At 40.9% G+C, this 14,724-nt stretch overlaps 1 protein-coding gene across 2 annotated transcripts in view; it reads right to left on the bottom strand.

Annotated features, from left to right (window-relative positions):
• Positions 1-10,384: 10,384 nt before the first annotated feature.
• PRSS12 (serine protease 12) overlaps positions 10,385-14,724 on the bottom strand; it is a 150,477-nt gene continuing 146,137 nt past the window's right edge. For both annotated transcript variants that reach the window (XM_066573881.1, XM_066573880.1), the window contains 2 exons: positions 11,846-12,126; positions 10,385-11,038 (listed from right to left, as the gene is read on the bottom strand). In XM_066573881.1, the coding sequence (XP_066429978.1) occupies positions 10,731-11,038; positions 11,846-12,126 (589 nt within the window). In that variant the 3' untranslated portion in view covers positions 10,385-10,730. The remainder of the gene's footprint in view (positions 11,039-11,845; positions 12,127-14,724) is intronic.

Here is a 14,724-nt window from a genome sequence, read left to right on the forward strand (position 1 = left end):
TCACAACCTGAGATGAAAAATAACGCATGACAAATTATACTGTGTCATTATTTATTTTACATAAACTAGGCCAAAATGCAGAAGCAGTGTCTGAAAAATTAAGTACAATGATGAATCAATAGGTTGTAGAAATACCTTTAGTAGCAAAAATTTGCAATAATCATTATCTGTATGACTATATCATTCTCTCACATCATTTTGGAGGAATTTTTGTCCACTTTTTACAATGCTAATTCAGTTTGTTGAGGTTTGTGTGCATTTGTTTATGCATAGCTCTGTTAAGGCCTCACCACAGCATTTCAAGTGGGTTGTGGTCTAGACTTTGACTGGGGTATTGCAGCACTTTGATTCTTTTTTTTAGCTATTCTGATGTGCTTGGCAAGATTGTTGTGCTATTGCATGACCCTTTTTCAGTCAAGCTTTAGCTTTTGGATAGACGGCTCCATATTTGACTCTAGCATACTTCAGTATACAGAGTAGTTGATGGTTGACCCAATAAAAGCAAGATGCCCAGGTCTTGTGGCTGCAATGCAAACCCAAATCATCACCCTTCCACTACCGAGCTTGACAGTTGGTATGAGGTATTCGTCCTAATATGCTGTGTTTGCAATTATAGCCAAATATCTTCTTCTATGGTTTTGTCTGTCCAAAAGGTATTGTCCAAAAAGTCTATTGGCTTGTTCAGATGCAACTTTGCAAACTTTAGCCATGCTGCCATGCTCTTTTTGGAAAGAAAAAACTTTCTCCTGGCAACTCTTCCAAACAAGCCATACTTGTTCAGACTGAGATGTAGCTTTTGGGCTTTTGCAATTTCTCTGAGCATTGCATAATCTGAACTTTGGGTGAATTTGTGGGACATTCACTTCTAGGAAGATTGTTAACTGTCTTGAATGTTTTTCTCTTGTGAATAATCTTTTTCACTGCAGAATGATGGACCCCAAATTGTTTGGAAAAGGCCTTCTAACCCCTTCAAGATTGATGGGCAGCAATAATTACTTCCCTAAGGCTATTTCTGATAACTTTCTTCATTGGCATTGTGTTAGCACACTCTTGTATGGGCTGGCTGTAAAGCATTAGCTTGGCAGGGAAAACACACAGCACTGGCCTATGAGTAGTGATACACCCTAAGGGCTCCCATACTCTGGCGATTTTTTTAACGCTGCGGTTTTTTTTGTTAACGCGATTGTCAATGGGACTTTCTAATGTTAAAAACGCAACGCACCAAAAACGCAAGTTGCGTTGCGTTTTTAACATTAGAAAGTCCCATTGACAATCGCGTTTAAAAAAACGCAGCGTTAAAAAAACGCAAGTGTGTGGGAGCCCTAAGGGAGCTGGCCAACCCTATTCAAACTATGAAAACACAAAGATTTGGCAAAATTGTGTGGTCAATAGCCACGACAAGGGCATTGGCTGGCTGCGCGTGGCCAGCTATACTGTGTTCTTCCATACTTAACTTCTTTATCTATTTAACAAAAATATAGAACCAGAAGCAACCTCAGTATATAGATACAACACCAGAACCAAGCTCACTACATAATACAGCACCAGAACAAATCTCAGGTTGGGGTTGGAGCGGCTTCCACTCCTCCGACTCCCTATGTGGTAGTTGATGCTCATAATTGCAGGTGAAGCTCTCATTAAAATCAATTTACTTGGGGACTGGCCTGCTGACCTCATGCGCTCTGGCCCATCCTAACCCTGTATATCCACCAGACCAGAAAACTGTCCAAACTTCTGCTTTTCTTGAGACAGTTGCACTTGCTGATAATCTATATATATAAAGCTGAAAGCCCTCACTGACTCACTCACTCACTCACTGACTCGCCAAAAGTTCTCCAACTTCCAGATGTCGTAGAAACATGAATTTTGGCACGAGCATAGATTATCTACAAAATAGGAAAAGTAATTGGGTCCCAATTCGATTATTCAATTCTAGCGCAAAAGAATTGGCGTCAAAATTTAACCTACATAATCTAAATCTCTCACTTCCCAATGTCATAGAAAATTAAAACTTGGCACGAGCATTGATTATGTCATAAATGGGAAAAGTTAATGGGTCCCAACACGATTATTCAATTCTATGCGCAAAATAATTAGCGTCCAAATTTTACGTACGGAATCTAATTCTTTCACTTCCCGGTGTCATAGAAACTCGAAATTTGGCACGGCATTGATTATGTCATAAATAGGAAAAGCTAATGGGTCCCAACTCGATTATTCAATTCTATGCGCAAAAGAATTAGCGTCCAAATTTTACGTACGGAATCCAATTTTCTCACATAGAAACTTAAGGCACGGGCATTGAATATGTCCTAAATAGGAAAAACTAATGGGTCCCAACTCGATTATTCAATTCTATGCGCAAAAGAATTAGCGTCAAAATTTTACGTACAGAATGTATTTTTCTCATTTTCCAGTGTCATAAAAACGTGAAATTTGGCACGAGCATTGATTATGTCATAAATAGGAAAAGCTAATGGGTCCCAACTCCATTATTCAATTCTATGCGCAAAAGAATTAGCGTCCAAATTTTACGTACGGAATGTATTTTTCTCACTTTCCGGTGTCATAGAAATGTGAAATTTGGCACGAGCATTGATTATGTCATAAATAGGAAAAGCTAATGGGTCCCAACTCCGTTATTTAATTCTATGAGCAAAAGAATTAGCGTCCAAATTTTACGTACGGAATGTAATTTTCTCACATAGAAACTTAAAATTTGGCACGGGCATTGATTATGTCATAAATAGGAAAAGCTAATTGGTCCTAACTCGAATATTCAATTCTAACGCAAAAGAATTAGCGTCCACATTTTACGTATGGAATCTAATTCTCTCACTTCCTGATGTCATTTTATATAAAGGAAACGTCGCATGGTTACCTCCTGTGGTGTTTCCTGGGTAACACAGAGAACTACGCAAAATGGTGAACATATGTTTTTCCGATATCTCTAAAGTAACCACGACTTCATAAGATTTCCGTGTGAACACCAGATAAACACCAGTACCAAATTAACTCGGGCGAAGCCGGGTATATCAGCTAGTTAATTCATAAAGGGCATTTGATTAGCAGTACCTGGCTACTACTTACCCTGTTAAGAGCTCAGTCAGACAAGCGTTTTCTGCTGTGCAAAAATTCACGTGACTGAAGCAGGCGTCATACTTAAAAAACGCAATTGTGTGCATTCAAAATCCGCACATAGGGTGCGGCGTGATCGCTATCTGCTGCTGCGGCTGTGACAGCTGCAGCAGGGGACACCTTGGATGTTAAATCCCGGGATGCTGTCATATCCAGGGGTTTCACCTTGTGGTCAATGGGGCTGGCGGCAGCAGCGGCAATCCCACTGGCCACATACAGAGAAGATCGTGACAGCTGTGGCAGAGGATTTCTTCATCTCCGCGGGGGGTCCCCTCATCACTGAACACTGTGGCAACACTGTCACAGTGCTCAGTGACAAGGGGACTCCCCGCAGGGAGGAAAAATTCCCCTGCTACAGCTGTCACAGCTGTAGCACAGGAGCGCGATGTTCTCCCATTGCTTTCAAAGGGCCGGCGCTTCTGCAGCCCCATTGAAAGCAATGGGCTGCCGGCAACCCCTGCAGTGATTTTCAGAGAAGGGCTTTAAATATAAGCCCTTCCCTGAAAATCATCCCTAGAATGTGTAAAAAAATTGTAAAAAATATATATACTCACTTCTCTGCCGCTGCCAGGGCTCAGGCGCGTCTAGCCGCTTGGTCCTCCTGAGCTGCTCTGAAGTTCTTTCAGCAGGTGGGGATTTAAAATCCCTGCCTGCTGAAAGGCCTGTGTTAGATTGGCTGAACACTCAGCCAATCACAAGCAGCGCTCAGCCATTCATTGAATGACAGCTGAGCACTGCTTGTGATTGGTCCCTGCGCTCAGCCAATCAGAGGCAGTACTCAGCCATTCACTGAATTTTATAGGAAAAACTGAGAAGCATGCAGTAGGTTTCCAACATCTAAAGTCTCTTCATGGAAGTAATTTATAGAAGGGGGGAGGGCTTTAGAGGGGCTTATGGGCTTAGCAATAAAATGGTCACATTTTTCCAAGGAACAATATCATTTTACTATGGGCTATGTCTGGTAATGTAGCATAGACCCATTTTAGTGAAAACTCCGGAATGCTGTTATTAACACAAGAGGCACTAAATGGTAGTAAGAACAAGCTTTTGTCATCTGGGGAAAGTAGGTGGACAGCAGTAGATAGGCAGAAGAATATTGGAGTATGTAAGAAGTTTAGATATTAAATTGTAAATTATGCATGATTGAATACATGCTACTGCTGCAGAATATTTCGAAACTATATAAATAAAGAATATTCATATCTGCAAATATTCATATTCTTCTAAACAAATATTCATCTCTTGATAATTATTTCATATTTTGGACTCAGGCTGAACTTTGCAGACATTTATGAGAACAAAACAACGTGCAATTTTATGCAATTTTTAGTCACTCTTCTTCTTTTAGCTTCAGAGCTAACACAAAAGTTTGCAGGAGCTATAGGTTTTTACTATTTTCTATTGCAACACCATGTCTGCCATATAGTTAAGGCTGCAATTGCACGGTAGCATTTCTCCTCTGCAAAATACAGGTGGAGAAACACTGATTACAGTCCACACCTAGACACATCATAGACATTGAATTGAGAATTCCATGTGCCAGACAAAATCAACGTAGCTCCGACTGTGTTTTGAAGGGAAGAAACCTACTGCACACTGATGAGGGGCAAAACCCCCTAAACAGCTGTATATGTATGATTTTCTGGCTTGTGGTCAATTCCCAATCATTGTTATAAAGACTTGCTTAAAGGGTCTGACATGGATTTGCAAGAATGCTGCCATCCAATAGGTGGCGCTGCAGATATATTGTTTCATCTTCCTTATTTGCAGGGGAGAAACACTTGTGTAACGGTACCCTTAGGCCTTTTTAACTCGAGTGTTATTTTAACACAGAGTAGGCATGTCAAAAAATTGTGTCTAAAAGAACCTATTCAAAAATAGCGGAATAGGTGCGTTTTTTTAAGGCTGATATTGCACAGCATCAAAAGATAGGAATTGTCCTATCTTTTAAGGTTCAAAAGTTTTTATTTTTGTCTGTTGTGTAGAAATAAAAGTTACAAAACTGTAGTGTCATTTCCATCAAATAAACATTTTTACAGTAACCAAAATTGTCTTGCGTTGTCTGACCTACTTTTTTGGTCTCTAAAACAGGCTTTTTTAAACAGTAACATTAACTGTAATACTAATAATTTCTGTAACGTGTAACTTTCAAGTAGTTTTCTGATTCTCAAATTCCAGTTACTAGTCAATTAAAGTAAACAAGACAAAGAAGTCTCATATGATAACAGGAATTGTCCTATCTTTTGACAGTAGGAAAATTCCATAGACTCCTATGGGAGTCTATGCGAGCCGGCCGGCAAATAAAGGGGGAGGGAGTTTAACAGCGGTAACTGGTGCCTCTAGTGAGGCGTTTCAAGTCATTTAAAGTGGTTTTGCCAGCTGAGGGTTTTCAGGGATGCGGTGTCAGTGCACTGCAAGACGCAGCAGCCAACCATGAAAAATAACTGCAACTGGGTCATGGCTATTCTTCATTTACGCGATTTTCATGCTGGGGAAGCCATGGCCAGTCACACATTCCCCTTGGGCAGCACATTTATGGCATCCATGTAGCCTAATCATAGAATGGTAGAGTTGGAAAGGACCTCCAGGGTCACCGGGTCCAACCCCCTGCTCAGTGCAGGATCACTAAATCATCCCAGACAGATGTCTATCCAGCCTCACTTTGAAGACTTCCATTGAAGGAGAACTCACCACCTCCCGTGGCAACCTATTCCCCTCATTCATCACCCTCACTGTCAGAAAGTTTTTTTTCTAATATCTAATATGTGCCTTCTCCCTTTCAGTTTTGTCCCATTGCTTCTAGTCTTTCCGTGTGCAAATGCGAGTAGGGCTGATCCCTCTGCACTGTGACAGCCCTTCAGATATTTGTAGACAGCTATTAAGTCTCCTCTCAGCCTTCTTTTTTGCAAGCGAAGCATTCCCAGATCCTTTAACCGTTCCTCATAGGACATGATTTGCAGACCGCTCACCATCCTGGTAACTCTTCTCTGAACTTGTTTCATTTTAGCCAAAAGAACTGGTGATTTGGCGAAACACTTCAAATATAGATGAATATTAGACTTCAGAGAGAATACAGTGTGAAACCCACCTCTATTGAATAACGTGCACAACCACCAGTTCTTTGGGCTATTTCTTCCTGGGCATTTACGCCCACTTAAGTGGTACATTATCAGGTAGGCAGCACCTCTATTATTTCAAGCGCTAATGGAACTTCCACAGTCCTAGATTCTTTTGTCATATCACAATTATTCAAGTTTTGCCCCATCTATACTTTTTCCTCCATCTTTGCGTTTCACACTAGTTTGTCAATGTCTTCTTTAAAGTGGGGTGCCCTGACCTGGACATTGCATTCTAGATGTGGTCTGACGAAGGAAGAGTAGAGGGGGATAATTATGTCATGTGATCTAGACTCTATGCTTCTCTCAATAGCATATGGAGAGGGGTTATATGGGGAGACAACTCCCTTGCCTGTATAATTACACTATACAGCACTATCAATGTAAATGAATTAAATGGCTCCAGTGTAGATTGTTGATACAAGATCAAGCTACATGTTTGACGCCGGCACTTTAAGCTATATTGCTGTACGGGATTTTGTGCTGCTTTGGTAAGGTTAAAAGCTATCTTGCTGTTACAGTTTTATCAAACCTGTAAAGACACCTGACAGTTGTTATTGAACTGGTCTAGGAATGTCCAGTATCTTCCTTCACACTTACAACTTAATTTACAATATCTCCAACTTTGACATATGTGCTCGGCATTGTAAAAGAAGATAGCCTCAGTTTTGCTTGCAACCATTACACATTTCTTAATAATGGTCTTAAATGAAGACGCCGCATGTAAATGGAAATCCTTGCACATAATCTTGAGACATAAACCATGATTTGTACACATACTCAGAGCTTCTAAAAAGCCAATTTAAGTTTAGTGTCTTTTAATAATTGCAATATGTAGGACTTTCAATTGATTGAAATCTTTACAACACACTATTTTCAGTACAGTAATGAGATTCTACAGAGCAAGTCGGTGAGTTGTAAGTTTTGCTGTGATAGTCTTAAAGGAAAAGTCTGCTTTCTGGCCCTGATAGAAATTGTGTTTGCCTTTTCTCCTAACAGCAATGTTTCAGCTGCAATTGACAGCTCAAATAGATTTCATTTACAGCTTAGTTTGACCTTATGCAGAGCCAGCGTTGTCAACTGCGTTGAGATAAAAAGCTGCAGGAATGTATGATATGTGCCAGGGATAAGACGATGGCAGCTGAGCCATAGTGCTACAGGGGACTCCTGCTGGAGTCTTTCATTAATTTACATTTTTCTATAGTAATATTTTATTTGAGTTGTTCATAGCACACTTTCTAGGCTCAAGTGCTTAGATCTACACCTTCAGAATTTTGCAAAGACAACCCTTGAATATTTTACACTCAAGTAAATCTATAGACTTCAACATTACAACATGATATGGCAGGCGTACAATTAGATGAAGTAAAGCAGAAAATACAATAAAAATATATATTTTGTTGACATGGCTAACTGTCCTCGATCTCTGTTTTACAATAATCATGAATATGTACATGCAGACATGAATATGGAACGAATAAAAAAAATCAAATTTCCCCAATCTTAATTGATGTCACTACACACCACTGTTTAATACAGAATACAAAGGAGAATAAGAAAAGGGTGGAGCAGCTTCTACTAGGAGTGTAAAGCAATTAGTAGATAAATTATTGAGATAGTCAATAAGGTGCTGTCAGCCCAAATGTCGCCACCGTATGTAATGGGGGTGTAAAAGTGCAAACCATGAAAAACTGAAAATAATGGACTGTAGGTGCAAGCCTTAGAACAGAAGACTCATTTAGACAAGGAAATAAACCTCATTCATCTTCATTAATTAATTGACAGCCGACTTATTTGACACATTTTGGGGACATAGGACCTTCCTCAGAAATGGCTAGATAGGGTGCAGTGATTAATCAGGTGGAGGTGCTCACCGCACTCAGAAAGGAAGAATAACAGGCCACCTGTTACACATCAAATGTGTAGCCTGTTAATCAATAAAGAAGAATCAGGTTAATTCCCTTGCTTTAATGAGCTTTCTGTTCTGTTTTTTGTGGGCTTCCTCCTTAACATGCCTTGTCGTAAAGAAGAGCAGTGTGTTCCTTGCAACAGTTTTTCTTATCCCTTTTTTCTGTAAGTTGTTGTACCTGTGGAATATATCTGAATTGCGAACAATCTCACCCCTATATGTGAGGGGAATAGGCCAATCTGAGCTTAGCCGACCCTAGGGATTCCATCTCCATGGCTGCCTCTATGCTGCACTTCTCATGCCATTGCAGAGAAGAGAATACTGAGCATCGATGTATTGGCACATTAGCAATGTGTATTTTTGTCAAATTTAAGAGCTGGAAATGATGATTAAAGGGGTTGTCCCGCGGCAGCAAGTGGGTCTATACACTTCTGTATGGCCATATTAATGCACTTTGTAATGTACATTGTGCATTAATTATGAGCCATACAGAAGTTATAAGAAGTTTTTCACTTACCTGCTCCGTTGCTAGCGTCCTAGTTTCCATGGAGCCGACTAATTTTCGGCGTCTAATGGCCAAATTAGCCGCGCTTGCGCAGTCCGGGTCTTCTTCTTTTCTCAATGGGGCCGCTCGTGCAGGATGCCGGCTCCGTGTAGCTCCGCCCCGTCACGTGCCGATTCCAGCCAATCAGGAGGCTGGAATCGGCAATGGACCGCACAGAAGCCCTGCGGTCCACCGAGGGAGAAGATCCCGGCGGCCATCTTCAGCAGGTAAGTAAGAAGTCACCGGAGCGCGGGGATTCAGGTAAGCACTCTCCGGTGTTCTTTTTTAACCCCTGCATCGGGGTTGTCTCGCGCCGAACGGGGGGGGGGGGGTTGAAAAAAAAAAAACCTGTTTCGGCGCGGGACAACCCCTTTAAGAAGTGACACGATAATATCTAAAGTTGGCCTTTACATTGATCCAGCATTGCAATCCTCTTCTAATGCAGTATTCAGATGTACATTCTATTTGTGACTATGCATCTACATGACATGCAAACATAGAAAATGGAAGATAGCATGTTCAGGAAACATAAAATTGCAATTAATGTATAACACATATCTAGAGTATTCTAAAATAACACATAAAAGCCCATTTAGGCACAAGAATTATCACTCAAAATTCGCTGAAAAGACATCTTTTGAGCGATAATCGTTGTGTCTAAATGCACGGCCATCGTGCACTGCTCATGCACTATTCATTCACCAGTGATTTCTAGCAAGCTAGAAATCACCAATGATTCTTAGCAGCGCAGCCCCCTGATTTTCTCAGTGGGCGGCGCTAATAGTATTCTTTCAGCTGTTATCCCACTAGGAGTTCTCAGCAGGACACCAGCTGAAAGCTCCGAGAACAATGCAGGTGTTTGCATATTCAAAACAACTGCATTGTTCTTGGAGCTACCCCTCCACCTGAATTAACTCTTGAGTAGCTAATTAGCTACTTAGAGTTATGCTAAGATGATCGCTCAAAACTGTCACTCGAACTGTCATTTGAGCGATTTTTGAACGATCATCGTTCCATGTAAATGGGCCTTAACTCTTTTAATGAGTATTTTCTTCACTATTATTGATTCTATTTTTTCTGTGCTCTTATACATTCTACACCAGCCAGCACTCAGATATATGGAGACATGGATTATGGCACTGTAGTAGAACAAACAAACATCCTGTGATTCATTAGGAAAAAATTAACTTTACTTATTGTACTCAACAAAATAATTACAGTATTTTTAGCTCTAGCATTCAAAGTGAAAACTATAGAAAGCTGAAATTGACCCTCTCCTAGTGCCCATCACAGATAAGGTGAACAGTAAGGCTATTCATAGCTGTCGGTCTAATGCTTGTTCAGCTGACAGCTACTCTCCAACCCCCTCACCACCACCACCACTACCTAGACACACTCAGCTCAACCAAGCATGCATGTTTTCTCAGTGGACACAGGAGGATAAGACATTGCGAGACACCTCTGGTGACAAGTTGAAATCCAACTGTCCAATCCTTCTTCACCCCATAATCGGAGAGACACAGCCAAATGCATTAGATTGTTGGCTGGTCCTGACAAAATCGGCAGAATTAACTGATAATCATCTGATGTTTATGGAAACCTTAACTATCCCTTCTTACCCGTGGTATCACCTGTCCGATCCAAGACATAATAAAAAAGATAAGTGTACAGAGTAAATACAGATAATAATCACTTTAATCACAGACCTCTTAACAAGATAAAGCTTCTTATTTAGATAACCACAAATAAAAAAAAATAACATTATGAAATAAATTGTTTATTCATAGCTTCAAAATTAGTTGCCTGAGACAGTTTCCTTATTACAGTCCACCCCATCTAGTTGCCTCTTGGCATTGCTTTCCTAAAGTCCGCTTAAAGGTAAAGTAATACAGTCTGTATGATGCAGCAGTCACTAGCTGTGCACAGGTGGAAACATTATGCCATACTAGCTCCTGAGTGCCTTGCTGTCAATGTAACGTACATGAGAATTTGGTCTAGCTTCCTTGGAAACATTTGAATTCTTCTATAAATTGGTCAAACTCTTTATCCATGGTATAAAAGAAGACACTTTTGTGTATACTCCAGGAGAATCCTTCATCCCGCATCCATAGCCCCAAGATGTTACCCCAAAGACTACCCAACTGCCTCCGGAACGTTCGCAGACCAAAGGCCCACCACTGTCTCCTTGACAGCTGTCTACGTGCTTCTGTTCTTGAGGACTTCCTGCACAAAGCATCCTTCCTGTGAACCGACTCCTATACCGTTCTTCACAGATTCGCTTGGGTAGTAATGTCACTCCAGCTTGTTGCAAAGTCCTTGAATATGCCCGACCTAAAAAATGCATAGAAATGAATATGCTTACAGATTGGTAAATGTGTTTTAATATCTATCACCTTCCATACAAGTGGAGATCTGGCCTGTCTACTACAGCTGTTATTCCAGGGATTTGAGTCCCTGCAGGGGGTTGAAAAAGATAGTTTCGAAAACCATTAGACAGAGCAGAGCTGTCAGTGACTGATGCACTTCCATAACAGGCATGACTTCAACAAACACTACTGTGATTGACAGGTCTGCTTCTAGGGATATTTTATGGTAGTTAATGTCAGCCTGGAAGTTGTACAATGAAAATTATTTATTTATGCATTTTACTTAAAAATGTTTAGCTAACAAAAGTGAGAGTGTAAAATCCATTGATGACTTGTCATCCAGACCTCAAAATGCCATCCTGGCATTACTCATGCTCACATCTCAAATGTTACCAATCGATCAGTGTTTCAAGGTTAATGTGATACTTTTATATGTGCCAAGGCGAGCTCAAACAGTATATATCTGGATTCCCATTCATTTGTCTGCTGCTCTATGGTCTTATGGAATAATTACATCTCTTATTCTCTTTCTACAAATTTATTCCATTTCAAGAAAGCAACATAAAATACAGATAGGTAGAATATATTATGTTTCCCCCGAAACTGAGAATTGTGTGAAGTTTTCATACTTGCAAAATTACGAGTTTTCATTCCAAACACGTTTTTATTTATATTCATCCAGTGAGTAATTACGGGAAGTAGTGTTGGAAAGCTATTCATTGAATAATACAACAATGGTTCTTTATGACAGCTGGATAATAAGATCCTTTACCTGTGTCACCCCATCCTGTGATGTAACAGTTCGATGCTGTTTTTTGCGGCCTCTCTCGCCGCATTGGTAAACAGGCTGGTAAGACATGGGTGCTGAATGGTACACACTGTTCAGACGATCCGTGTAGTCTTATGAGAGCAATGTCATAGTCACTTCCATCAGGTCTGTAATCTTTGTGTATTATGATCTGCTGGATTCCCATGTCCTCTTCATACTCCTCGGGGACAAGTGTGTGATAATCTCCTACTCTTATCACATAATTGCGAGTGTTGTTACCATACCTAGAAGAAACCATAAGGAAACATAAATAGTTGTTGTGCATTAAGGCATAGTGACATGGCTCTGTGTCAATAAAAGTCAAAATCTGCAAAATTCCAGTATAAATTGCATGCAGTTGACCGCTCAGGACCAAAGTATATAACATTTCCAGGTTTGCCATATGCATTTTTGAGGGAGTGGGAACATTTGTCTTGCAAAGAAAAAATGACTTTGCTTCTTGTGTCAGCAAAGGAGGATCAGCCTGTAAGGCCACTTTCACATGGTCGAGAAAATCGTGCGAGATTTGTGCATTGCCAGACACAGAAATCTCACACAAATATGAAGTCCATTCTTTTGAATGGGGTCAAATACATGAGCGGTGTGGAAAAAAATTGCGGCATGTCCTATCTTTAGGCGTTTCCTCGTAAAGCCTCTAAGCGCATCGGCCATTCTTTTCAATTGTCCAGCAAAGAATCGCACGGCAAGTGCAATGGGATGCTTCCCATTGAAACAATAGGAAACACTCCGTGATCCTCTGCCGCAGCTAAAAGGCACGCCGGAGGATCGCTACTTCCCTGAAGTCATGCAAGGAGTTTTTGACGCAAAAACTCCTTACATCCATGGGAAAATCGCACATTCCCAAGCGCAATATCGGACTGTGTTGCACGGCCCGACAATGCACTCGCCCGTGTGAAATCAGCCTAAGTTTGCATTCACATGACAGATCCCTGCAACTGAAAAGAGTTCTATATATCAGAATGGTGGTGTTCCGACAGCATGCGCATGGATTTCTGAAGTCACCCAATTAAGTTGAATAGGACGATTGAACTGAATACAACAAATCTGACATATGTAAATATACCCATATACATCAGTATTTCTAAGTCAAAACCCAGTTTCGGCCCAAACATAGAAGAGGGGCAGATCTTTCCAATATGCTTTTTTTCCTGTACAGTTTCCACTCTGAATTTTGCCTTATATATACTATTTTAAAATACTTGCTTAACCCTTTCACATCACAGATACGGCTATATACATCCTAAATGCACAATCCCCATGCAGGTAGGATATCTATAGCCATCCACAGTATATGTTGTGTATGGAGTAGGTTCAACAGTGCAATTGGAGATAACTTAATCAGTTCTGTCAGCGGCATTTAAATGTCCCAAATGTGCCCCGTTATAAGATTGCTGGTGTGCCATTCTGGATTTCATAGCAGTCTGGGCCTTCTGAAGGCTCTTAGAGCTGTGATGATCATGATGTGCCTGTGGAGCGTCTTTAATACACTGTCTGTTAAAATACAACATAATGCAATACCATAGTAGAGTATTATACTGTATAAGCAATCAAACAATCGCAAATGAATCCCTATGGGGACTAATAACATAAGTAAGGTCTGTATCACACAAACATAATTGCTGGAGCGTTTTGCGCTCACAAAATTTGCATGTGCAATACACAGTGAATAGAACCCATTGAATACGAGCCACACAAAACCCGTGAGATTATGAACTCCATTTTTTTGAATGAAGTCATTCAGATGAGCCATTTTTTTCCTGCGCAGTGATGCTGCGAGGTAGGAAATCGCTGCATGTCCTATATTTTCGTGTCTCTCAGAACGCATTTCCCATTGTTTGCAATGGGACAGTAAAGCACATTGCATGTAAGTGTGATGTGATGTTTCCCACTGAAATGGGAAACACTTGCGATCCTCTCTATCACACTTGAAATATGTTCCTGAGGATCACAACTTCACAGAAGTGATGTGAGGCATTTTGGTATGAACAACGCCTTGCATACGCATGTAAAACGCACGTTGGCAAGCGCGATATTGGGATAAATTTTTCAGCCCGATATCATGCTCACCTGTGTGAATGTAGCCTTCGTGTAGGTTCACACCTGCATCCAGGGTTTAGCTTTCTTGCTGATTTACTCTGAACTGAACCGATCTACTTTAGGGTGAATGCACACGGGCGGAAATTCCGTGGGCAGATTTTCCGCAGAATTTCCACCCGTGCACACTGCCATAGCATTGCATTAGTTTATGCAATCCTATGCAGACAGCCGTGATTTGACCACGTGAAAACTCACACGGTAAACAAATCGCGGTATGTCGTATTTCTGTGCGAGCCTCTCAGAGGCCCGAACGAAACATCACCACTGACGCGCCGGCTCTGCACTGCACAAGTTGGGCTGTGCGTACATTGCAGAGCAAAGAGAAGATACCGGAGGAGGTGAGCTGCAGGTCACTGCAGGGGCACGTCTCGCATCCCGCTGCGAGAATTCACGCAGTGGGATCTAACCTGGACGTCTGCATTCACCCACAACAGGTCAGTTCGATTTCCGCTCAGATGCCAGGCTTTTAGACGGAAGTAACAGAGCTGAATGCAGCACTTTTTCTTCGGGTATTTTGAGCCGGATCTGTGGCGAAACTTCCAACGCAGATGTGAAACCATCCATTGCAGCATTTATTGTTACATTAAGCTAATCCTATAATATTTACATACGATTTGAGAAATGTAAACATTTTACAGATAACAGCAAATAGCAACCACTTAGCAGAAGACAGTAAAGTAAGTGCTGTTCCAAAAAGAAATAAACACATAGAATTCTTTGTTGTG

This window comes from Eleutherodactylus coqui, chromosome 7 (genome assembly GCF_035609145.1).
Source record: "Eleutherodactylus coqui strain aEleCoq1 chromosome 7, aEleCoq1.hap1, whole genome shotgun sequence".
NCBI lineage: Eukaryota > Metazoa > Chordata > Amphibia > Anura > Eleutherodactylidae > Eleutherodactylus > Eleutherodactylus coqui.